Genomic DNA, 26,218 nt, shown 5'->3' with positions numbered 1-26,218 from the left:
AGGAAAAGGTGGTGCGAGTGGGTGAGGGCAAAGCTGAAGGGCAGAGGGGGTGGGGGTGTGGGTGTATGGTGGGAGAGAAAAGCGGGTTGAGTGGAGAGGCACGAAGGGTGAGACAAAGGAGGGAGTGGTTGGAAAAAGAGAAGTGACTAATGAGAGGGATGAAGGAGGTATAGACAAGGACATAGTCAATAACACTGGCCTCACCACAATGAGGCCAACAAGTAAACCAAGCTGAGTCAGCGAAGCAAGAGAGCCCATTAAAAACCACAAGAGAGGAAGATTTGCAGAGTTGAAGAAGGTGTTGGCCATACCATGTTAGTGGGCCCTCAATGTCCTTGGATGAACATTGTAGATTAAGATCATCCCTATTAAACTCAGAAATGCACATAAAGTTTGTCCGCTAATCATGAAAAGGGGCTTGAAGATTCCCGGTGCGAGCATTGAAGTCCCCTAAAATGATTAAGTTCCCTAGGGCAGAAAACCTATCAATCTAGTCACAAAGATCACCATAAGGGTCCCCCTTGGGATCATGGACTGTGTAAGGAGAGGTAACCGAAGGAAAATAACAAACCGCAATGAAAAGATCTCTAACCAACATGCCTCTAATACAGACCCACATGAACCTGGCAAGGTTGTTGGAATGCATAACGATCCTTCTACTCAGAAGGCAGTCATGGACGAGGTAGGTGACCCCACCAGATCCCCTAACACCTCCAGAAACCCTACGCTCATTACGATAAGTAAATAAGAAGTGAAATCCAGGAATCCCAAGAAGAGGGCGAGTAGGAATCTCATGAGTCTCTATAACGAGAATAATATCTACATTACCAACAACATCCATAAAAAGACCAGGAAGATACCAAGAGTACCATTACCATTCCAACAATGGACAATCAAGGAGTCCCTGCACTCCTTCCTTTCCTACACCTACCATTGTCATTTAGTCTTGGGGGCTAACCCAGAAACCCAACCAAGAGGAGGACTATTTCTAATCATTGCTTTCAGGTTATAGATAACTGCCCATTTACCCTCAAGATGGGCTGCTATGACTAGTGTTCGAATGTATTTGAGTTCAATAACCTGTGCTTTAGTGAGATCTTCATCAAGGTAGATTTTTGAAGTCAACAGGAAGAGTTTTCTACAGGCCTTTAGGACCTATAACCTATCTGATGTGTTGTGGAATTTGATGAAGAGTGTGGAATCGTACCCTATCCAAGCCCTATCAGTGAGAATCTCATGGAGCTCTAGTTGATTTTGAAGAAAGGTATACACCTTATCCACTGGGTCTGTAGTGGAAGGTGGGAGGCACAAACCTTAAGGTTAAGTTCCCTAGCCTGTCAAGCCCATTCATTTGAGAGCTTGGATTAGACAAGCTCCTCAACTCCCTTTAATGGAGGTTGAAGTTGATGTTGTTGTAGTCACTTAGAGTTACTTTTCAACATGTTATGGTAGTCTAGGAGTTCATCTTGCATGTCCTTAATGTATTTGATCTGGGCAGCCTAGATGGGGATCTCCTCATGCTATTGCTTCTGTTGTAATTCAAAGATAGAGGTATCATACTGAAAGATTTTAGTTTGGAGCTCTGAGTTCTCTATCTAAGAGCATCCATTCTCTATTTGAGGATTTTATTGTCATCTTCTAGTTTCTCTAAACTACTGGCCTTAGATTCAAGCGCAAGCACCTACTTGATTATCATGTGAGAGAGGTAGGAGAGAGAGCTGATAGTATCTGTTAGAGTTTTATTTTTGATTTCTACAACTTCTAATCGGTCAACTATCTACTAGAGACCACCAGAATCAAATGAAGGAGGATTCATTCTCTCAATTAGTCAGCGTGATACGCCTCAACTCACTGTGAATTTCCCATTGTAAATTTCCTCGTGATAACTACTACAAGCCCTTAGGATAATCGCTCAGATATCACATGCTATATTATGTCAAACAGTGCACCATTCTAAGCAATGGGTCAATTCCTTCGGCAGAGGTATTCTATCAAACAGTTGAAAAGTAATAGCAGACTATTGGTGAGGTCGTTGGACTTCCAGAGGACAACTGCTTACTTCAGCATTATGTCAAACAGTTCACACGTCCTGTCGAAGTTTTTGAGTTCTGCAACTGTCGAGGTCTCAGCTCACTAGTCAACGATAGGTAATGTTGTTGATATGCAATGCTTGTTTGTAGGGGAAATACGTATGTTGGAAGTCTTGAGGTTGACTGTAGGCAAGCATGGAGAGGGCGGCAGCAAAAGAAAGGAGGGTGAATGGCCCTACACGGACAACGACCCTGTTCACAGCTTCCTTAAGACTGCCCCAACCCGCAGTAAATATTTACAAATAGGGCTCCAACTCTCCTCCTCAGCGCATATGACTCCAAAACCAACACCTGCTCATAGCTCCAATTCTGCAAAAGTTTTTGAGTTCTGAGTCTAGCACTTGCTCATGGCCCACGACTCTTGCTCACGAAGGCAAATGGTTAGAAAGGAGGAAGTCAATAAGAGATTGCCAACTTGAAGTCAATAGGAAAAATGTATGCACTTATCTAACAGTTTTTTTAATATATAAATTGGCCCCTCCAGGGACACCTTATTAACAATCATTTTAGTGGCATTGCATGTTTAAATTCTTTATAGGTCAAGGTGAAGAAAGCATCACCTTTTTCCTCCATGTGTAGCTATAAAAACCCATGTGGACATTGAACATCACTAAGTATTATAAACCACAAATTTATTTGAGAGCGATGTTGGAGAAGTAGCAATAGAAAGAAGTGGCAACGAATGCAACACATTGAATTGGCAACCATATGACCATCATTAGACAACTAACCTGTAATTTCTTTTAAAATGAACCCTTCATTTAGAACAAATGGAACTACAAAAGGTACCTAACAATAGGATTGCCTTCAAAATTTAATGACAATTGAGTTTAATACCATAAGATTTGCAATTGACCAATTGCAAATTTAGATGTAACTAAATGGTGTTATTGTTTCATTGGTATACATCAATAAATTAACATAAATAATCTTTAATATTAAATTATATATATGGGAGATGGGTCAGTTGTCGTGAGAGTAACTTCATCAATTTGTAGTCATTGCATGGAACATTGTAGGACCTTCATTTTTCTAGAAAATGTAAAATGGACACTTAACTACCCACCACCAAGGTTTGAAGGATAGACTAATCATACAACTCATTAAAATAGCACATCTAGTCAAACGTGTCAAAAAATGACTTTTAAAAGATTCGACCAAAAGTTAATCTAAAAATTTCTAGTAATTGAACTAAAATATATAATTTGTTATTAATAGAATTGTGTATAACCATTTTTTTGCTTAGGACTTTAAGGGGGAAAATGGAAGAGGAATGAACCTATCTAAAACTTGCACGCTCTAATGGCAGAAACAAGGAGGAGAAAATGCTTCAGGAAGAGGATTTGTTGGAGATACAAATGCCCAAAGAAGTGGAGGAAGATGCAAACATGTGGGATAAGTTTGCAGTTATTGGGAGATTCATTGGCGAAAGGGTTTCGTGGGAACAAACCAAGAATTGGGTTTCTAAAAATTGGTGCAAAGCTGCCATCATTAAATTCAGGCCTAAGAATTTCTTTATTGTGATTTTCCAGAACAAAGAGTTCAGAAATTCAATTCTATCTGGCCAAATTTGGTATTTCTAACTATCACCTCTTTACATCCAACTGTGGCAATTGCTTTTCAATCCGCTCCCATTGGGTATTTACCAAAATCCCATTTGGATTTGCCTGTACAATTTGCCTCTCAAATTTTTGGGGATGTTCCACACTGGAACACATTGGTTGTTTGTTAGGAACATTATTGGAAATTGATGAGTCAATTGTTAGTAATGATTCTTACTTATATGCAAGAATCAAAATCACGACAATACAAAAAATTCCTGTAGTTATTAATCTGGTCTCAAGGGATTCTTGTTGGAAACAATCCATCAAAGTGGAGTATCAACCATTGGTTTGTATGAAATGTGGCTTAAAGAATCACTCCACAAATAGTTGCGGGATCTATGTCAAACCAGCCAAAGTGTGGAGGAAAAAGGAGAATCTAATGATTACAAAAATTGTTTCCAGAAATGAGGAAAAATCGATGGACAAGCAATCCTCTCCGCAGACCAAAATTGAGGAAAGATTGAAGGACAAGCCATCCTCTCCATAGACCAAGATGAATAGATCAACAAGAGAATGCTCATCAGGGAGGCAAGAAGTTGTGAGGGGAGAAAAAATAAGTATGGAGATCATCTCGTTGAACCAATGCACATCAGATTCAGATGTTGATTATGGTAGATGCTTAGTTGAAGATTTCATGATTGACGAATTGGATAACATTGAACCTAGGTGTATCAAACCAATTGACGAATATTCTTTTGGGAAAAGCCAAAGGAGGCAGAGGTAGAAGATTGAACAAACAATTGAGGGAGGAGAGAGTTAAGGAGAAGGGTATAGTCAATGTCATGGAATTTATGAAGAAAGCCAAGGGAGGAGGTTCCTCCCTTGGTGAGAAATGAAGATCACCTTTAGGAATGTTAGGGGTTTGGCTACCCCTAACAAAAAGCGTGTGTTTTTTAGAGCACTTTAGAGTCTGGATAGTGATATCATGCAAACTCAATTTGGATAGAGCTCTCAGCTTAATCCATTCTTGCAAAATCTGGGAAGGGTACTTTCAGGAAGCCAAAGGGGCCTCAGGTGGCATTGGATTTTAGTGGAAATCTTCTTTCATCAAAATGTCCCAATTGGAAAAACATGATAATTGGATGCTAGGTAAGGTGGAATGTCTTCAAGAAGATATCTCCTTTGTAAACTTTGAAATCTATGGTCCCATGAAAACTGAAGACAAATATGATGTGTGGAAAGAGCTCTCCTTAAAAATTGTTGGTCTAGGATCAATCAATTTCATTCTAGCAGGGGATTTCAATGCAACTTTGGCATTAGAAGAGAAGGTTGGAGGAAGTAAGAAAAATTCAAAGAATATGGATGACTTCAAGGATTTTGTTAATGATAATAAGCTAGTTGATGTGGTGACTTCAAATGCCTCTTTTACTTGGTTGAATTAGAGAGCTAATTTTACCAAATTTTTTGAAAGACTTGACAGATTTTTGATTAAATTAGGTTGGTTTGAATCAGATTTCAGGGTGGAATCGTTCATTATTCCAATGTAATTATCTGATCACTATCCAATTCAACTTAGTTTATCTTCCTCTTCAATGAAGTCCAAAAGTTGTTTCAAATTTCAAAATATGTGGTGGAGAGATGATACTTTCTTCAAAATCTAGCTGATTGGTGGAAAATCAATGATCATTTTAAGGGAACACCTAGTTTTGTTATGGTAAGAAAATTGAAGAAGATTAAGAATAGATTAAGGTATGGAACAAATTTTCCTTCAAGAATATTTTTACAAAAAATCTTAGAGTTGAATAGGAATTGGAAGAGTTGAATTCTATGGTGTTAGCCTCGGGGATGTCTAATGTAGAATTTGAAAAAGAAAAAGCATTAAAGGAGGAGCTTACGAAATTACTCCTTAGGGAAGAAATTTATTAGAGGGACAAGTCTAGAGAAACATGGATTCAAGTAGGTGATTGTAATTCTAAATTCTTTCATGCTTCTGCTAAAGCCAAAAGGGCTCAAACTAGTATCAATTGTGTCCAAGATGGTTTAGGTATGTGGCATGATAATAAGGATTCTATTGAAGAAGTGGCTATCTCCCACTTTAAAAACATTTTGGGTTCCTTAGTTGAATCACAAGCATCTACAAATTCTTCAATATTAGATGTCATTCCTAGTATTGTATAAGAGGAGGACAATGCGATGCTTATGAAGCCATTCTCTCTACAAGAAATCAAGATGGCAATTTTTGACAATCCTGCATTTAAGGTTGCAGGCTTGGATGGATTTCCAGCTGAGTTTTTCCAAAAATGTTGGGCTTTCATGGGTGAAGACATTCTTCAGGTAGTGTAATCCTTTCAGGTTAGGGGTCAATTTGTGAAAGAATTAAATAACACAATAATTGCTCTTATTCCAAAGAAAAGTGATTTGAATTCCATGGATGATTTCTGACCGATTGCTCTTTGCAACACTCTGTACAAAATTGTTGCAAAGGCAATGGTTAATAGACTAAAACCTATTCTTGGTAGAATTATATCGAAAGAGCAGCATGGTTTTGTTCTGGGCAGAGAAATCTCAGACAACATCATTTTGGCAGGGGAATCTATTCACAGCTTGAATATCAACAAGTTGCCTGGTATGATTATCAAGCTAGATGTTAGTAAAACATATGATAGAGTTCGCTAGCCTTTTCTATTGGAGCTTTTAAAAATGTTTGGTTTCTGCCTTGAATGGATTAGATGCATTCACTTATGTTTATCTACAGTTCATTTCTCAATTTTCGTTAATGGGGCCATATTTGGTTTCTTCCAAGCAACTAATGGTTTAAGGCAAGGTGATCCCCTATCTCCATTTTTATTTGTAATGACGAAAGAATCGTTGGGCCGTCTTATTAAACAAAACAATAGGATTGGATATTGGAGAGGAGTGTCTGTATCTAATTGTTTAGATCCAATCACACACTCACAATTTGCAGATGATGCAATCTTATTTGGTGAAGCTTCTATTCAGGAAGCCAAATGCATTAGATCAGTGTTGTCTTAGTATGAAATTGATTCAGGACAAGTTATGAATGCTCAAAAATCACAAGTTTTCTTTACACACACTAGCAAGAAATTAAAAGGCACAATTATTAAGATTCTAAGATATGAGGAAGGCACATTCCCAATTCAATATTTGGGAGTGCCCTTGTTCGTGGGAAATAGGATCAACAAAATATGGACAGGGATTTTTGATAAGATTTGAAACAAAATCTCTTCATGGAAAAATCGGTGGCTTTCACAAGCAAGGAGAATTACCGTGATCAAGTCTATGTTATCTGTTATTCCTATTTACTATTTATCAATTTATCAATTTATAAAGTTTTAGAGAAATATGCTTCCTCTATAGAAGGACTATTCAAAAAAAATTATGGGAAGGAGCTATACGAAGAAGAGGATACATCTCATTAATTGGGATACTGCATGCTTACCCATAGGTGATGGTGGAGCCAACTTACAAAGCATAATTAAGCAAAACACTGCTTTGGGGGCCAAGCTGGTTTGGAAAATGTATCAGAGCCTGGGAAAACCTTGGTGTAAACTAATGAATGCCAAATATTTGGATTCCAGAGATCCTGATAGAATTTTGACAGTTGAAACTCTCCTTCAGGATCATCTTTTTGGATGTTTCTTTGGGAATGTAGGTTTGTAATAACCGAGCACCTTACTTGGCAGATAGGCAATGGAAGGAAAGCTTAATTTTGGAGGGATTCTTGGTGTGGGGAAGTCCCCTTGGATTGTTTGTTGCAAGATAAGGATTGGGTTGATGATATGGAAGCAAAATATGGCAGAGGCGTGGTGGATCATATGGAACTAGACAACTCCTCTGCGAACGTCAGGTGGAAGTCTGTGGGGGTGTTAAGCTTGCTCAACAATATTCGCCTGAGAGAATAATTATCGAGCAGAATTATTTTGAGATCCAATGAGGAGGATCATTTGATATGGTGTGCTGCAATGATGAGTGTATACAAAGTAAATTTGGGTTACAAGCTCCTTAGAGGCAAACAAAATAGTTCATATGGCCCACGAAACTATGTTGGGGAAGATGGATTTTGCCAAAAGCAAGTGCTTTTTTATGGATAGTTTTACATGCTCAAATTTTAACAGGGGAGAGATTGAAGTCTATCGATTTGCTGGACCGAATTGGTGTATTTTGTGTAATGTTGATGTGGAATTGACAGATCATCTTTTGCTTTGGTGCCCTTTTGCAAAAGAATGTTGGGATTGGCTTTTATCCAAACTACAATGGCAGGGAGTTAGGAATGGGAATTTCAGGGATTTCATATTTTCATGGTCATTAAATGGTTTGCAATATAAGTGGGGTATCTTCTGGTTAGTTTGCCCATCCATGATATCTTGGCACATTTGGAAAGAGAGAAATTGATGGATTTTTAAAGATAAATTTTTGATGGTCAACCAGCTCCTAATGAAAACCCAGTCAACTATAGAAGTCATTAATTGTAGAATAGTTGGATTGAAATATAAATATTTATGTAAGTGTGATTCAGAGATGGAAAGATCTTAGAATGTCAAGCATAAAGTGGATCATTGTTTGAAAGGCACAAAGGCTGAGAGACTGGAAATGAGATGGCTAGCTCCTTCGAGGGGTTGGGTCAAATTAAATTTTGATGATGCAATCAAAGGTAACCCTGGTGTCAGTGGTATTGGGGCAGTGATCAAAAATGAAAAGGGTGAATTACTGGGAGAAATTGTCAAATATCTAAGTACTACTAATAATGTGTTTGAGATGGTTGCACTAGAAGCTGGATTGAATTGGTGTCTATCTAACAATCAGCTAAAAGTAGTAATCGAGGGAGATTCACAGGTGATCATAAATGGAATAGCTAATTCTTCACTGCAAAATTGGAAGTTGTCTAGTTGGATCCCCAAGATAAATTTTGCACTTACAAAGGTTGTCAGAATATAAAATTCAACATGTTTTCAGGGAGGGGAATTGTGTGGCAGACAAACTAACAAATCTAGGCACTGATTGTGATTCTTTTCTGAGTTTTGATAAGACCATATCTACCTTGAAGGATTTGTATGAACTAATTTGTGTAGAAGCTGACAGAACGGGGATTGGATGATCTTTTTTCGCCGACGCGGCCAGGATTTGGGTGCTTGGGCATGGGAGATAATAGAGTACGATTTGCTCTATTCTAGCTTTGTGTTATAAGAAGTGCAGTTCTAGGAGACTTGATGGGGCAAAAAATTAGGGTGTTATGGCTATATAACGTTTCACATTGATAATATATATTGACACTCGGACGTTTTCGCGAAGGAGAAGCATGGCAACTATGTTATGTATTCGTTGCAAATGCAATCAGGAGGTGGTGTTCAGGGAAACTGTGAATGAACAACTGCAACACATATTTCCTAAAGCCAATATGAGGGAAAGGGCGTCCATCATTTCAATTGTAGGGGCTAATTTTTGGTCGGACTCCCATGTTCATGATGGTAAATTGCTCCATAATCTTTTTCTGCCTATCATGAAAGTTATTGGTCAGCCTGCCTTTGTAAATGGTATGGTTCGAAGAATGATAGCAAATGAGTTGTTTGAACAGATGACTACAATATTAGATCTAATGGATGCCAGTCTTCCGAGGGGGTTGCTGAAGGCTTTATTTGCTCCAAAAAATGAAAAGAAGAAAAAAGTATGAAGAAAGCTTCGAAGATTTTCAAGAAATGTGTTGTTGAGGAAAATTACTTAGGGATTTTTTTGTCATTTTGTAATGAGAATGAGGGTATTTACTCTGTTGATGTAGTAGCTAGGTTGGCCTCTATTGGTGAGGGGATTGGATACCTCTTCCACTAAAAGCTTTGGTTTGTTTTGTTTTGGAGACTCCAGCATAAAAACTTTTGTACTTCTCTTTGGTTTTAATATAATGGGTACTGCCCCCTAGGCAGAGCTTACCTTAAAAAAAAAGAGAGAGAGAGATATTGTGTAAGGTATATCATTAATATTTGTTATATCTAACTTTTTATATCCAACACGAAAGAACAAATACTTCAACACAAATATTATGTGGTTATAAAAATAACATATGATTATATAAAATACAACCCATATCAAACACAAAGGGACCAGTAGTTGAACACTAAGACTTTTTGACAATCTCACACATTTCATGAGAAAATATAAGGCATTTATTGTATTCACCTTTTATATTTGTAATAAGGCAAATGGTTAATATGAAATACTCATATGCATATACATTTCTACCCCAATAGTTGTAGATATAAGAATAGTATTTGTGCACTAAGATAACAATATTTGTTTAAGTAACACACATATAATAAATAACTATGATATTTTATTTGAGGAAAAATGTTATTTTTTTCACTTGTTAATGTGCTTTTACTATAACATTTATAAGTTCTCGTGTGTTCAAGCATTAGTCTTTTTTTAATCAACATTTGGAATTTTTTTTATTTATATGTAGATAATTTAATTACAATTTATAGTAAAAACGTGTGGTAACATTGGATAATATGTTCACTAATGAGTGAACGACTATTGGACCCTGCAGAACTACTGGTCCCTCTCCCCTTATATTCATACCCTATTCAACAGTCAATTGGGTCATTAAGCAGAACAATGGTTGTGCGAAGTTAGAAGGCTATGCCTAATTATTAGTCAATTTGAAATGAATTCACAGTCCCAGTCCCGTGCACAAAACTTCCACCTGTAATAAAGCTGCTTCAACACATTTTCTCTGTAAGACAAAAAGGAAACAATCAAAAAATAAAAAATATAATATACTAGAGATCCAACTTCATTTTCAGTGATTCAGCCCTTAATTTCAAGGAAAAAACGACAAACAATAATTAAAAAGTCATCCACACCTCTTGATTTATAGATTCTAATGCAGATGTCGAGGAGTCTTTCAATCGCTGTTGTTTGAAATGTTGAGTATTTGCTCCCCAGGTTTTCTCAATCTCATGTTTTTCTCCTTCCTATAACAAGTATATTGTAAAATTTTGATGGAAAATAAATGGAGGTAAAAATCACCATGTCACTGGTACTCTATATGTTAGAAACAAAAATGTAAAATGGATAATGAGTTGAGAAAAATGAACCATAAATCATAAGGCTATCTGCTAAACCCACATCAAATCTTGCTAATGCAAAAAGTAGAAAATCTATTAAAAAGTTTACCATCAATTCTTCCAATTGTTGGTATAGTACTTGTTTTAATGTTTCAAGTTTATAAAGCTCGAGACTCTGATTACCAGCATGATGAGCCTAGAATTCAAGGATGGCATATAATTAATTGTAGAATTAAGTAGATAATCAATGCAATAGATCTTCCCTCTGATAAACATTTGTGCAAATACAAACCATAATGTCTAACATCCTCCCCATCCATGAAGGGTCTGCACTGCATGTTTCAATAGCCTTCATCACACAGTCGTTCAAACAGTCAATGCCATTCAAGTACTTGTAAAGAAGCATACAGCTCTGATTTATAGCTTCACTTGCTTTAGTTGGAAATTCTACATGCTGCATGTGATTTTCTTCAACCTGGATGACATTCTTGTCTGCAGTTACAGCATGGAAAACTACAATCAGACTCTACTAATTTGAAATCAATGTACAGCTTCATATAATACAATTCACAACACAAATGCCGTGGCTCTGCCATTTATCATTTCTTTAGAGTTTAATCCTGATCATTGCATAATATACTACCAAATAGTGTAAAAACTGAAATTGTCACACAAATAAATTCATGGATTCATCAGATGGTTAAAGGACAAATATTTAAGCTCACCAATCAAACATAGATGTTGCTGCTCTAGAAAAAGCTTATTGAGTACCTCCACAAGTCTGCAGCAAGAATAGAAACAAGGAATACTTATTTCTCCAAAAAGAATCTTCTTAAAGATTATGGTTATGATTTTCTTGGTAGTTACAATCACAAAATTAGAAACTATAACAAATTATTATAATTCAGAAAAATAATAGCAATAGCAAACTGAGGTACTTACTGGGGCAACGAAAGTGTACTCTGACATGTTTCACTGAATTGCAAACCAGCAAGTAAATTGAGTGCAACATGTTGTAATTTCAGAGTAATATGTCCAGGCACTTTTTCGCAGTCACTGAATGATTTTCCACCAAAAGAAATGAGGGGTCAAAAACTATACATCTGCCTAAGAAAGAAAAGATAACCTGCATAATGAAGCAATTATATCTGCCCCTAGCAAAAAAATAAAAACAATGACATCCTTTCCTATCCTATCTCTAAGTGTAAAAATTAGGCAAGAAAGATATAGATAAATCAATCAAAACCACTTTCGAAAATCACCAGAAATAGCACACAAAATGCAACAAGTCATCATTTATTGGGATTTATCATTAGGTTTTCGGGTGTAATGCTAACATGGGGAAAATCGAATTGGTGGACCAACCTCAAAAAAATGTGTATGCAGTTGGTTCAATAAAGTTGTGTGATGAGCAGAAAAATGGTCTTGAAACAGGCAATTGCTAAACACAATTAATATTTATATGGCAAAAGTATATCATTGGGGACATGCTAGGAAGCAATTGCATGGGTGGGAAAAATCTGATCATTAATAGTAACTGCATTCAGACACCTGAAATCCACACATATCCTAATTTGGTTTGCATCCTTCTTCAATGAAAAAACAATTGGGGATACCCACTCACTCGTCTGCACCCAAAATATAATGTCTACATCTACTGTTCTTTCAATCTCATCATTTTCAGTGGTAATGGCAATATCGCAAGGATCTGGGAGAAAGTTTTCAGGATTTTATTTTAACCACCACATAAATCTCAAAAATTCAATACATGCCATGGTGGAGGATGTACCTCTATAGGGATCTGCTACTAGGTTCTAAAATCTATTATTCAAATCCTCTAACATTTCCATTGAATCTCTCTTCAGAGTAGTAAGTCGCTCAACTAACAAGGTAGCATCAATTTATTGATCAGTGCTTGGTCCAACTAATCCCAATTAGTTATTGTAATGAAGCCAAGGATCAGTACAAGTCAAGCACCTTGCCTTTGACAGAAGCTGCAAGAAGTTCAGTACCAGTCAAGCACCTTGCCTTTGAATGAAGCGGAGAAGTCTAAGTGCAATTATTTTCTCTCTGATGTTATGACTGTGCAATGATTCACAATATCATGCAAATGTTCCATAGGAGTGATTGAGGCTTCTGCTGTGAAGTGTGGAAAGAAGCCCAATGCAGCATCTGGGATGGCTCCCCATACAAAAAGTTGCATGAAACAAATAAGCTGGCCTCTGGTATTCCATGCTAGAAAGTTCCTTGGTAGTTGTCAAGCTGCCATTGCTGGATTAGCTTGTTGGGTTTAAGTTTGTGGCTGCTGTATGTTTCGAGTTCTTGAAATGAATGCAGAGGTTTGCACAGGATATGTTGGTAATCTGTACTTACAGATCCCATGGTGGTTCTAGGTCGAAGGTGTTATAAGGTTTCCTTAGTGCGAGTTTCATAAACGAAGTTACTAGGTTATAAGTAAGCTGAATGGTGAAAGTCACACCTAAATTTGGCATTGTGTGGGTTTGAGCTTCAGAAGAAGGATAAAGCTTTGAAAGGTTGTGTTCAAGTCGCACTGGGCATTCCGAAAAAAATGTTGATTGGGTCTTTGGTCTTGGTCAAGATCAATGCAATCATGTGACCACCAACAATTGGAAAGACCTTCCAACGTGTGATGTCATGTCCCGTTTTCAATTAAGTTGTTTAAGATACTTATACCCTATTATTGTTTCCCTTAGGCTAAGGGGAAAAAATAGAAAAATTAATCAACATCGATATTAATATTTGAAATGGTCCAGTAACAACACAAGTAATAATATTTTTCTCTAAAGTGAGCTAAATGAAATATTTTATTAAAAAGTAGTTTTCAAACACTTTTGGAGATGATTTTGAGCAAGAAAAGAATTTAAGTTAGAAAGGTAAAAGAAGTATTGGAAGGTGAATATTCGTAATTTTGTGAATTTTAGAGAAAAAATTGCTAGTAACTTGGCTAATAATTTAAGATTTAACGCAACCTAAATCACCACATTTTTATTAAATTTAGTTCTAAAATATTTAAAATCACTCAATAATTTATTTTATTAAAAAATTTAAACTCCAAGATTCGCCACAATATTCGATACATGATTAGATTTGATTCATCTAAATATTATATGTTATCGAAGAAATTAAAATTAATTCACCAATCATTATCATAATTATTAGTTACTTTAGGGATATATTACCAATATTTAGTTTTCACTATTGATTTAAAATATAATGTAATTATCCTCGTAATTTCCATGAGATAAAATATGTTCAATTTTAATTTGTGATATTCCATGATGATTAGCTAACTTCCTATTATTATTGAGATTCACCAATATTTTCTACTCAAAAATTATGATTCCAAAATAATCGCCACTGTAAATAATATTTAAAATAAAAAATTTGAGAGATTCACCGATAAAAATAATTTGGTTTTTCAAAATAACGAAAGATTCGCCAATAATTTATATCTTTTAGACTTTTTCTGAAGGAGGGTTTCTTAAAATTACCCTGGAAAAGGGAAAAAGCATCCACTTTGTAATTGTTATTAAGCCCTTTCACAGATCTGTATTTTGCTCATCTCCACACCCAAGGATGAAAACCCTTTGGTGCAAAAATCTAGACAAAAACTCACTTATTAATTGAGGCGGTTCCCTTCAAGGCCAGATTTGTCCAGAAAGGTTGTAATATTTCAATCTACAAGTGAGATTCACAGTGAGTTTATAGATTTATTTTAATATATTTTTGGACCCCAAAGTGATTGTAGCACTTACCATACTGACTACCTATTCTTAAATCACAGCATATTAATATTGAATTTTTTGAATTCTTCATGAATTGAAAAAGTGTCATAAAAGTTACTGCCATGCATGATAGAATGAGTTCCACCTTTTTTGTAGAGTCAAAAGTTTATTATTTCAGTCACCCACTTTAATTTTCAACGTTGTTGCACTATGTATTACTTGTTTCTGCCATAAGCCTTGGAGATTGTAAGTGAGAAAATTATGTTGACTTGCCAATCAGCCTCAGCATGGTTGACCAGATGCGATCATAAATTGAAGGAAATATGTAATATCCCGAACTGTAATTCCACCCAAAACCTTTCCATTTGCTCAGAGATATTTTATCAAACGTTTTCATGTGCTCAAATAGTCCATCACATTATAGACATTTTCACAACAGTTTTCTTTCATTCTTAAGTTTGCAAGTTGGACATTTTACGTTTGCATAGGAAGTATTCATCATGACAATGAAAGTTCTAGGATCTAGAAATTATACTCTACATTCATGTCCTCCTCAACAATAACATTTTCATAGTATATAACAAATTACCAGTCAGCTGATAGCTGTAGATATAGTTGCAGGAAATACAGTTAATAATCAATTAATTCTGACCTGGAATGCAGACCTCCCCTCAATGAAAACACAGTATTGATAAAAGGTCTGAATACTGAGTTCTTCAATGCTCAGAATCAGAGGACCCTTACCAACAAAAGTCCACGCCTTGTCCAGAACTTGAACTTGGGAAGACAGCTCTGTGCATATAACTCCTGCCTATAGGAATAACGGAAATAGTGACCTCTGAATAAGAATTGGTCCCCAATAAAATATCAACTTCCAAACTCCCTCTATTATGTAACACAGGAGGAAGAAATTTATTTATTTGCTTTGATTTCTCCTTCACAGCACCAGAGACAACATAAATAAACTATGCTTTCAAATTGTTCTATGAGAATTGCATGCTAAGAAGATTTACGATTTATGATCTAGATGATGAAACGACACCAAGAAAATGGTTCACGGCAACAAATGAGCCAAGGGAAACAGTTCAATATGTATTGGGATGAAAAATTTATCCCGCAACAGTAGTTCCAACTTCCGACCTTAATGTAGCACCGCTAATATTCACAGTACAAACATTAAAATATGCTCCCGATAATTAGAAGCACAAAAATATTACTGACTACAATAACAAATATGATCTCTCGCAACAATGTTTAGGCCGGATGAAAAACCATACCCAATCCTAGGCCAATGAGAGAGCTCCCTTTGAGAAATTAATCTCCCGAGTATAGTTTGGCTAAATGTTTAACTTCATAAATTTCTGAATATCAATATTCCACCAAGATATCAAACTCATGGCATAAGCATAATCATGAACATTATCTTCTTATCGTTGATATGGCCCGAAATTTATTTGAAACTTAATCCATTTGCGAAGTCACGGGAAAGAAATATAAAATGGCAAATTATTAAATAAATCTATGGCAATTATAGACAACATAAATTTCAAACGCAATTATTCATCTTAATCGTTCCTTATTAAATAAGAATCAGCTTTTCCAGACTGCTGTAAATAACAAAATCTATGGTATTTCCAAATGTGCACATCTAAGTCTTTTATATATGGTATTTTCAGACGTGCACATCGAGTCCTTTAACTTCTATAAAATTGTCTATAGAACACGAATTTACCAATTTTCTCTAAAGTGACCACTGCTGTGCGATCACTCCACGGAGAAGAACCAGTTTCCGTCTAGCTCCTCTATCAAACTTTTGAAGGTTTTCGCCTCCAGAAATTTCTGTAAATGTTGAAACATCAACAAATTTATCAAACCTCACCAAATCACCTGAAGTTTTATAACATTCTCCTGACAATTCTTGGCTTCCCATCAGCTTATGTCTTGGCTTTCCATCAGCTTGTCTCTTGGCATTCTATTTCCTTGGCTTTTAAAGTGACTTTTATTTTATAAATACATTTGACATAAAAAGTCAATTTAATTATTCTGTTAAATAATTAATTGAATTGTCATTATATTTCAACAACTAAAATTGTATTTGACTATTTCATTAATTTTAAAAGTCCCATAGAAGGGACATTACAAAATATATAGTTCAAGCTTTTATTTAGAGCTGTCACACTCCCAATAAGGGAAAGCATGTGAAATATGGCTAATAGATAGTTGATTATCATACTTATTGAGGAGAAGCAATTCACTTTTTTGAAATTATATTTTGACCTGTTACAATATTTGAGGGTAGCTGTACGTTTTTGTGGAGATTCTAAGCCAGTTTGATATTATTCAAAAATTTTGGGCTATTGTACTCTTGAGCAGCCAGAGGCCAAACTAATGGGGTGGCAAATCTATCGCTCTTATTTAAGCTTTTAATTTTGTTTATATCTTCAGAGATAATTTCTGATAGTTGTGAAATATAAATATATACACACCAAAATAATGACATAAAAACTGATAATATACACATATTTTCACCAACACAACAACATACAAACTGATCATAATAACTAAAAAGCCACAAAATTTCAATATTGCAAAAAAATTAAACAAAAATGGAAAAAAAATACAACATTAAAACAGAAAAACAAAGAGACATTATTACATGCAAAGAACCCAGGACGAAAAATATCCAATATTAGAAAGTTGGCTCCTTATTTGTCCTAGGCTAAGCCTAAATAATGCAAGAAGCACGGAGAAAATTTGCAGATAAAAGTTCACATTGAATAGACCTATCCTCAAATTTAGAGTAACATTTAATAGCCCACAATACAGTAATCAGCAGATGAGTGCGCATACAACAGTTTGCAAATGAACAAAAGACAGAAATAGAATCACTTCATTACTAATTGAATACGGTCTTCAAAAACATTCAGTGTCTCCCTTGTATAGCTCTACGAAAGTCAAGATCTAGATCAAGGAAAGTTGGGAAGACGTCATGATTAAGAGTTGCATTGATCAAACTTGAGGCATAGGAATTTGTTGAAAAATGTGACCAAACATAGAGGTTGAGAAGGGTCAGCTAGGGCACAGTCACACAACCAAAATTTGTCAAAAAACAATGCAACAAAAAAAACCTTACCAACAGACAGAAATCTGTCTAAAATTGTTAAGTTGAGGGTTTTAAACATCATGCGAGAAGCAAAAAAAAGTGCAAGTAGAACATGATTCCAGTAGAAAATTGCCAAAAAATACAGTTGTGCAGGCAGAAAAACATGACTCTAGGACACATAATTTTGCCAGCCATCACTTATGCAAGCATGTTTCGAAAATCATGGCTAGGGCAAGACAACAAACTATAGAAGGATATTACGGTGCAGCTAGGTGTAATGTCCCCGATTTAGCAGGTCTCTGAAGTATGGTTTTGTCAATTCATCATTGCAACCCTCATGAGCTGACGATTGGATTTGGGGATCTTTGTCGAGATATTGCTATTTTTGAACTTGCTATTTTTAGTAAGTCACTCTTGGTCAGTTACTATTTTGGGTGAGCAGTTCAGGCTGGGTGATCATCTGGCTTTGATATTTGATCTCTCAATGAAATTTTGATGAAGTCATATTTATTTGGAAGAATGTTGGTTTTAATGAAATATTTAATGCCCACTTATTTATCATTGTGATTTATAATATAAAGTGTAAAAGACTTTATATTATAAAAGTTGTTTTTAAGTGAAAGGTGTGTGGGTGAAGCTAAATGGCTTAAATTGTATTATAGATATGGCTTTTTGGAGAATGGGAGAACATCTTGAATAATATATTCTCTTGCTCATATCATTTGGCTGAGGGTTTGAAGAATTTCTGAGATCTTCATTGACAATTGTGTTGAGGTAAACAATTGTCGAATTCTCCTACTGTGGCTTGGAGATTCTGATAGTGATTAATTCCTGAATTGTGGAGGTTTACGTTTTCCTTGCTGAGAGTCTATAGTGGTTTTTGGTGGTCGAATTGATACTGGAAAGTCTCCATACTTCTTAATACTGGCAGCTGTGGTTGAAAACGAAGGTAGACTCCATGAAGAGATTGGACGGCAACATCATATGAGCCCACATATCGCTCTCAGCCCTGCGTTTGAGTTGGGATGGCTGTTGAGAAGCCAACGTTAGCATTTGCTGGGCCTACGATTCATCTTAGCAGGCCGTGCTGTGGTATTTGGTAGTCACGTCTCAGCACCAGCCCCTTGCACGTCATTTTCACACTGCATTCTACATTTCCGTGGATGGCGAAAGGACAACCATTGTTTGTGGCTGGGTATTGGCTTTGAGGCGCCAACGTGAACAAGAGGGCAATTTGGTGGCACGGCTTGATAAATTTAATTGCAATCCAGGGGCCATTTTCATAATATGTATTTCTGATTTATGATTTTCCAAATAAAGTGCAAAGTATATCTATCCAGTTATAGTCTGATTTTTTATATTCTCATTTCAAACTTCTTGAAGTTGTTGATTCATTTCTACAAGGGAGAAATAAAAAAAATTAGAAAACTTTTAAACATTGCAAAACAATAAGTTGTGCATCAATATTCAAATTGGAAGCCAGCTCGGGTCTTTACACTAGGGCACAAGATTATAAGATTTTTTTTTACGTATTTTATTCTCTACCCTAAGTTGGATTTCTGGGTAAAAATTTGACCTTTGTCCAAATCAAAAATTGGATTTGAAGATGGTTTCGAGGACATCAAAAATTAAATTAAAAAATCAGATTACATTGAAACTTTATGGATCAAACCAAAAGGATTTTAGGATATTTTTTAGGGTTTTAAAGTAAAGGCCAAAACTTAGTGTTGCTGGAAGCACAGAATACTCATTGGGAAAATTATTAAATTTGATGTCATGAGATATGATTGCTGAGTATCAGATGTGATGGAATTATTTAAGGATTGAACTAGGCCTACAACCAACCCAAATAATTATGACAAGCGTCACAAAGAAGCCATATTATTACTCATGGTGTCTATATCTGACAATTTAATCCACCAAGTCCATAATCCAACAGCTGCATTTACATTATGGGAAATTCTGAAAAACAAATATCAAGTCTCTACGAAAAGAAAAGTTTTGTATCTGAAGAATTTTGTTGAACACTAACTTGCACGAGGGTGGGTGTATTAGAGCATCTTCTAAAATCATATGTTTTAGGGATTAGCTCACTGCAATCAACAAACTAGTGGATGAGAAAGATACGTTCACTCTAACCATCAATGACCTACTACCCTCCTATGAGACTTTTGTGTAATTTCTGAAGCTCGGGTGAAACTTTGACCTTTGATGATTCAAAAGATACTTGTTGCAAAAGGAACAATTATGAGAGTACACAACTTAAGCTTCTTCTAGGAGTTTAGAAAGCACACTTGTTGAACAGCCCGAAGGCACAAACTATAGTTTTATTTCTTCCACTTCACAACCATAGAGAAAAGTGTTTTACTTCTGTTGCCAAAGAATTGGGTATTCCTAAAAATGAATGCAAAAGGATAATATGATCTATCCCTCAAGCAATAGAATGAAGCGAACGTGGCAGATATTGATAAGGAAGGCTATGATGAGGAGTTTGCATTGATGGTTCTTTCAAACAATGTCAAAGTATTTCTTGGTTCTTTGATTCAGAGACATCTAGACACTTCATGTGTCAAAAGGATTGATAAGTAAAATTTATAGCTATGACAGTCATAGGACTCTATTTTGCTATATTAGAATTGCACTGAGTAGTGACAATTTTTAATTCAAAATATTACATGCGTTCTAGGTTTGAACAAAAACTTACTATTGGTCAGATTACAAAAATTCTAAATTATAATTCAATATCATGGAAAATAGTGTTTCATATGTGATGTACACCAAGATAAAACTAATTGTTCAAGGCACTCGGCCAGGTGGTATGTACAAAGCCTGTACAAACTTGATTATTCTTTGCATCCTACATTGAAGAAAAAATGATTCAATTGTAAATCTAAAGAAATCATTACAAAAGCTAATATTATGGCACCTTGAACAAATGCACCTTCCAATTCATTGTGTGTTTCAATCTATCAACCTTTGGGTGGTCCTTCTCCACCTATGCATCAATAATGTAAAAAATCAAAGGCATCTTCATTCTAGCTAAGATTCAACCCATATTGTAATGATCCGACCTACGCAACTACTCTTAACAAACTTTCTGTCAATATGGTAATCAGGTGACAGAACCTGTACACGATTCTGGAGGGCAGTGTGGTAAGATTGGAGTGATGTACAGATGCCAACTGGAGGCCGTATGGTATCTGTGAGAATGTACGGTGTGCTGGAGTTGAGGTGGTCGTACACTATGGTTGCGAAGGCCATACAGTGTATGTACGGTGGACAATGGACTCTGTACAGGGAAGAGGCACAAGGGTCGTACAGAGGAGGGAGGTGTGGCACAGTGGCCGTACGGTGGTCAAAGGGAGATGGAGGGATGGCGTACGGTGTCAAGGCCAAGTAGGTCATACGGTAAGCCGTAAAGTGAGTAGATGGAGGGTGCAAGGGAGGTACGGGGGTTTGGTGAATGGTCTGTGGAAGAGTGAAAGTCGTACGGGCTATGAGGGGGCATACGGAAATGCCTGGATACCACACGGTAGGTGTTTGAGCCACAACAATGAATGCAAACACGTTCATACAAAACACAAGTAGATCAGACACAATAATAGAAACTTGAATACAAATAATCCCTTCAATATATGTTGAAAGATGGTGCTCCGATTTGCCAGATTGAAGCAAAGTGTTACAAGCAACGGAATAGGATGAGGATTAAATCCCACCGAAACTGGATAAACCAAATAGGGAAGGTCTTTCACTTCCGAAATGGCGAACAACAGAGAACTCCAACAGGAATTCGCAGTGCAAAGAAAAATAATCCAAATTGCATAGCTAAAGACTACCTACAAGTCATGCTTAAATACCCGTCGGGAAACTTTCCAAGGGTGTACAAAGATAGCTGATGGTGACACAAAATACAGAAACAAAATAAAAATGGGTCTGAGATATGTTAAATCTGTCATGTCCCCTTTCTAGTGACATAACTTTTATCAGGGATTTGCCTATCATCGACTCTCGTAGGCAAATGATTTTGGAAAGAGAGTCATTTTATTTCCAGATGATTACATTCTTGCTCTCGGAGAATAATAATTCAGTAAGTGGGGCCTACTTGTTCTAATATTAAATTGAGATTGTACTTTTACTTTATAAAGTTATTTATTTAATTTTATAAAGATTAATAATAAAGTGCATTATAAAAGACCATTTCGGAAAACTTCCAGTAACTTCTAAACAAAGTGAATAAATAGAGGACATGGGGCACCCATTGGATAAGCGGTTTGTAGATTTGATCTCTATTATCAGTTGGAGTAGTTTGTAGACTTTTGGTCTGCAAAAATTCCTCAAGCTATCTTTGGGAACGAAAACTCCCATTGATAAGCAATTTTGAGGGTGTGGAATATCACCCGAATTATTGCACAACAGGAGGTGACATTTCAGTCATTTCATCAGATCAGAAATCTGTGGCCTGAGGCCAAACTTTGTGGTTGGATTGACAGTGAAGGAAGGAATTAACCAGTGCTGAATTGGGGAATCTGGGAAGGAAAGAGGAGATACATTAATTACCCGAACTTGGTCGAATCTGCAAGCGGACTATTACTTGGTATTTCCTATGCCCGGACAGCTTAACCACGTCAGGAATAGCATTCGTCGGGGTGGGTATTAATTCATTGGAAAATCGTAGTATGAGCCGAGGGAAGTGAAGGAACAGATCGGAGGCAAGCAGTGAAGTTTTTAAAAAAAGAAAACCCGTCCTCCCGTCCGCTCACCATCAGCCAAAGCGGAGGTCGTGACCCCCTCTTTTTAATACGGGCGTCTCCCAACAGTCCTTGGATATCATCGGATCATTTCAAGAGTATAAGGAAAAACAATATATAGCCAGAACGGAGTTATCTTCGAAAATGATTTGGGAAACGGGTTAAGATCGCGGGACATGCAACATTAAGAACCAGATCTAGGAAAGAAGGTTGCTGACAACAGATATAGCTCGAGGTACAAGGAAGTAGATTCATCTCCACCATTTTTCATCAGCGGATTACATCAGGAACAGCGTCATCCACCATGCTACGGCGAATATGGGGAGCCACAATAATTTTAGGTTCTTATTACCAATTCTATGAAAGTAAGGGCAGAATTTATTACACCAGGATTATTATTAAAAAAAAACTGTTATCAATACTGTCAAAGCTGGTAATACAAATTTCAGCAAGTCTTGGTGTTTCAGTTGTCATTGCATTTTTGGTGATAAATTATTTGAGGCATGTTAGTTTTCAGTTTTATTTTAATTGATTACTAGTAAGGTTCATTTCAAAATCAATCGGCCCATTAATAATAGTTTGATAAATGATTTATTTTATAACGAGAACATTACAGTCCTCCCATCCCAAATTTTGCTTGTCCTTAAGCAAATGCAATGCCGGGTGTTGGAGAATGTTCTCACCCTCCCACATCGCGTCATCCAATAGCAAATGTTTCCAACGCACCAAATATTCTTTCACAGTGCAGTTCTGCAGAGTCTTCTCACGTACTTCGATGATCTCAACTGGTTCCAATATGAGCTTGCCTTCTTCATTGAGTGGTGGAAGGTTTGTGGCTACCGTGACGTTTTGCCCTATGGCCTTCAAACGTGAAACACGAAAGATGTTATGAATACAACTTCCCTCTAGAAGTTCTAGCTTGTAGGTGACTTCACCAATGCGACAGACTATGCGATAGGGGCCATAAAATCGTGGCTTCAATTTTTCTTTTCCCTTTTCCTTCAATGAAGATTGTCGATATGGCTGGAGCCTGAGATAAACCAAGTCCCCTACTTTGAAACTCCTCTCCATTCGGTGTCTGTCGGCGTACATCTTTTGTTGATTCTGTGCCTGTTGCAAGTTTTCCTTCAAGTATTGTAGGATGTCTTGTCCCTCTTGAAGCCAATCCCTCGCCCTTGGTGCACGACTGTCTCCCAACATTGTGTCGATGAAGGAGAGGGGTCCGTACCCATACAGAGCTTTGAATGGTGCCATCCCGATGGACATGTGATACGTGGTGTTGTAACAATATTCTCCCAGGTGTATCCACTTGACCCACGCCCGTTGTTGTGCCAAGACATAGTTTTAAAGGTAACCTTCGAGCCACTTGTTCACAATCTCTGTTTGTCCGTCTGTCTGAGGGTGGTAACTAGTACTTGGTGAAAATTCTGTCCCTGCCAATCGAAATAGTTCTGTCCAAAAGATATTGATGAATCACCCATCTCGATCACTAACAATGTTTCGGGGTAACCCGTGCAAAGACTTCTCTAAAACACAGATCGACAACTTGTGTGGCTTGAAAATCTAAGGGGATGGCGAGGAAGTGTGCATACTTTGTCAATCTATCAACCACCACGAAAATACAATCCTTTCCGTTCACCTTGGGAAGCCCTGTTATGAAATCCATCCAGATACTTTCCCACTTATGTTCTAGAATTGGCAGAGGTTGCAGTAACTCGGAAGGTAGAGTATGTTCGGATTTGTTCTGCTAGCAGACCACACACTCTCTTACATACTGCAATACGTCTCCTTTGATTTCTTTCCATGAAAACCTCTCCCAGAGACTTCTATAAGTTTTGAGGAAGCTTGGGTGTCAAGCCAAGGGTGAGTCGTGTACTTTAAGATTTTCTGCTTCAATTTGGATTCTGGCACTAAAAATATCCGATTCTTATAGTAGATGATGTCATCTACCACTTTGTACCGATCGTCTTGGGTGTTGCCATCCATTAGCTCATAGGCAAATGTGTTTTTGGAATATTCTACCAACAAATGTGCCTTCCAGTCAGCTCAAATATGGTTTAGTGAGCAGATGGCGGGTTTCTTGGACAAGGCATCTGTAACCACATTGTTCTTTCTTTTCACATATTCAATGTCAAAATCAAAAGCCTGAACCTTGCTTGCCCATTTTTGTTGCCTCTCATTCAAGTCCCATTGCTCCAAAAGATATCTCAAACTGTTGTGATCCATACGGACGACAAACTTGGCACCCACCAGATATTGTCGAAACTTGGTTAGTGCATGTACGATGGCCAACATTTCTTTGTTGTAGATGGAATATAAGCGTTCCATTTGTGTAAGCTTCCTACTCTCATAAGCTATGGGGTGTCTATCTTGCATCAGTACTGCGCCAATGCCTTCTCTAGATGCATCGCACTCCAGAATGAATGGTTGAGTGAAATCAGGTAATGCAAGTACAGGACAAGTGTTCATTGCCTCTTTCAGTTTATCAAAAGTGAGTTGTGCCTTTTCATTCCAATGGAAAGACCCCTTCGTTGTCAGATCTGTTAAAGGTGCGCTGAGCTGAGAGAATCCTTTAACGAACCGCCGGTAATAACTGCACAGTTCGAAAAACCCTAGCAAATTTGTTAGTGATTTTGGGGGAGGCCAATCAAGGATAGTCTGAATCTTCTCCTGATGAACTTGAACTCCGTATTTACTAACAACATGCCCCAAGTACAATATTACTGTCATACCGAATTCACACTTGGATTGCTTGGCGAACAAAGACTGCTCCTCCATGATCCTTAGGACTTCATCCAGATGCTTCAGGTGCTCCTCCCATGTCCTGCTATAAATAAGATCATCAAAAAATACCGATAAGTACTTATGCAATTGTTTGTTGAAGATGTGATTCATGCATGATTGGAATATAGCAGGTGCATTTGTCAATTCGAATAGCATGGCCATAAATTCATAATGCTCGTAGTGGCAACAGAAGGCCATCTTTTCTATGTCTTCCTCCCTCATGCAAATCTGATGGTATCCGGAACGGAGATCTATTTTTGAAAAATAGACTGCGCCATGTAATTCATCCAACAACTCATCTATCCTTGGAATGGGATATCTATTCTTTATTGTTTTTTTTATCAACGCATGGTAGTCCACACACATGCGTATCGTTTCTATTAAGATAATATCTTATACTTTCTATAATAGTCAACTACTTGTCTGCAGTCCGTCTTTCAGTCTAGATAGGAATGTTTCCTATCCCGTCTCTTTTTTCTTCAGTCCAGATAGGAATGTTTCCTATCCTATCTCTAGTTTTGTTTCTAATTCCGTCTTCAGTCTACATTGTTTCTTTTAGAAACAACGTCCTTGTAATTCTTTATAAGGAACACATTTGTTCCTCTGTTAATCAATCAATCATCCGGAAATCCGTTAATCTGCCAACTCTTCTTGAATCTTGTAACAGTTTCTTCCTTCTTCTTGACTAATACTACTGATGATGCGAAGGGGCTAGAACTGGGACGGATACACCCTTTCTCCAACAGTTCCTGAATAGTCTTTTCAATCTCATCTTTGAATTTCTTGGGATGTCGATTGGGTGTAGTTATGACCGACTTGGCTCCATCTTCCAACTTGATAGTATGTTCAAACCCTCGATGAGGTGGTATGCCAAGAGGAATGTCAATGAAAACTTTATCATGTTTACTCAAAATATTCTCGAGATCATCATGGGGAGGTATTCGTTGTAATTTTATAGGTTCCGCTGAGACAAAACAATGTGCAGCCCACGCAACATCATCACGCCGAAAAATTGCCTCCATCTGATGTGCAAAAACTTCCTTCGAACCTTCATTTTCCATTTCGCGGAAAACAACCTTCTTTCCATCAACAACAAAAGTGAAGTCCATCCGTTTGAAACTCTA

General features: G+C 36.9%; 1 protein-coding gene across 2 annotated transcripts in view; it reads right to left on the bottom strand.

The window, feature by feature from the left end:
- Nucleotides 1–10,064: 10,064 nt before the first annotated feature.
- Nucleotides 10,065–26,218, bottom strand: part of LOC149548155 (uncharacterized) — a 202,648-nt gene continuing 186,494 nt past the window's right edge. For both annotated transcript variants that reach the window (XM_089792184.1, XM_089792183.1), the window contains 6 exons: nucleotides 11,656–11,769; nucleotides 11,439–11,494; nucleotides 11,006–11,205; nucleotides 10,823–10,909; nucleotides 10,510–10,620; nucleotides 10,065–10,379 (listed from right to left, as the gene is read on the bottom strand). In XM_089792184.1, the coding sequence (XP_089648310.1) occupies nucleotides 10,317–10,379; nucleotides 10,510–10,620; nucleotides 10,823–10,909; nucleotides 11,006–11,205; nucleotides 11,439–11,494; nucleotides 11,656–11,769 (631 nt within the window). In that variant the 3' untranslated portion in view covers nucleotides 10,065–10,316. The remainder of the gene's footprint in view (nucleotides 10,380–10,509; nucleotides 10,621–10,822; nucleotides 10,910–11,005; nucleotides 11,206–11,438; nucleotides 11,495–11,655; nucleotides 11,770–26,218) is intronic.

Source organism: Cupressus sempervirens, chromosome 7 (assembly GCF_028749045.1).
Source record: "Cupressus sempervirens isolate cs-2001-9-10 chromosome 7, ASM2874904v1, whole genome shotgun sequence".
Taxonomy (NCBI): domain Eukaryota; kingdom Viridiplantae; phylum Streptophyta; class Pinopsida; order Cupressales; family Cupressaceae; genus Cupressus; species Cupressus sempervirens.
Note: the sequence above shows the minus strand (reverse complement) of the source record. Positions and strands in the feature narration are given on the sequence as shown.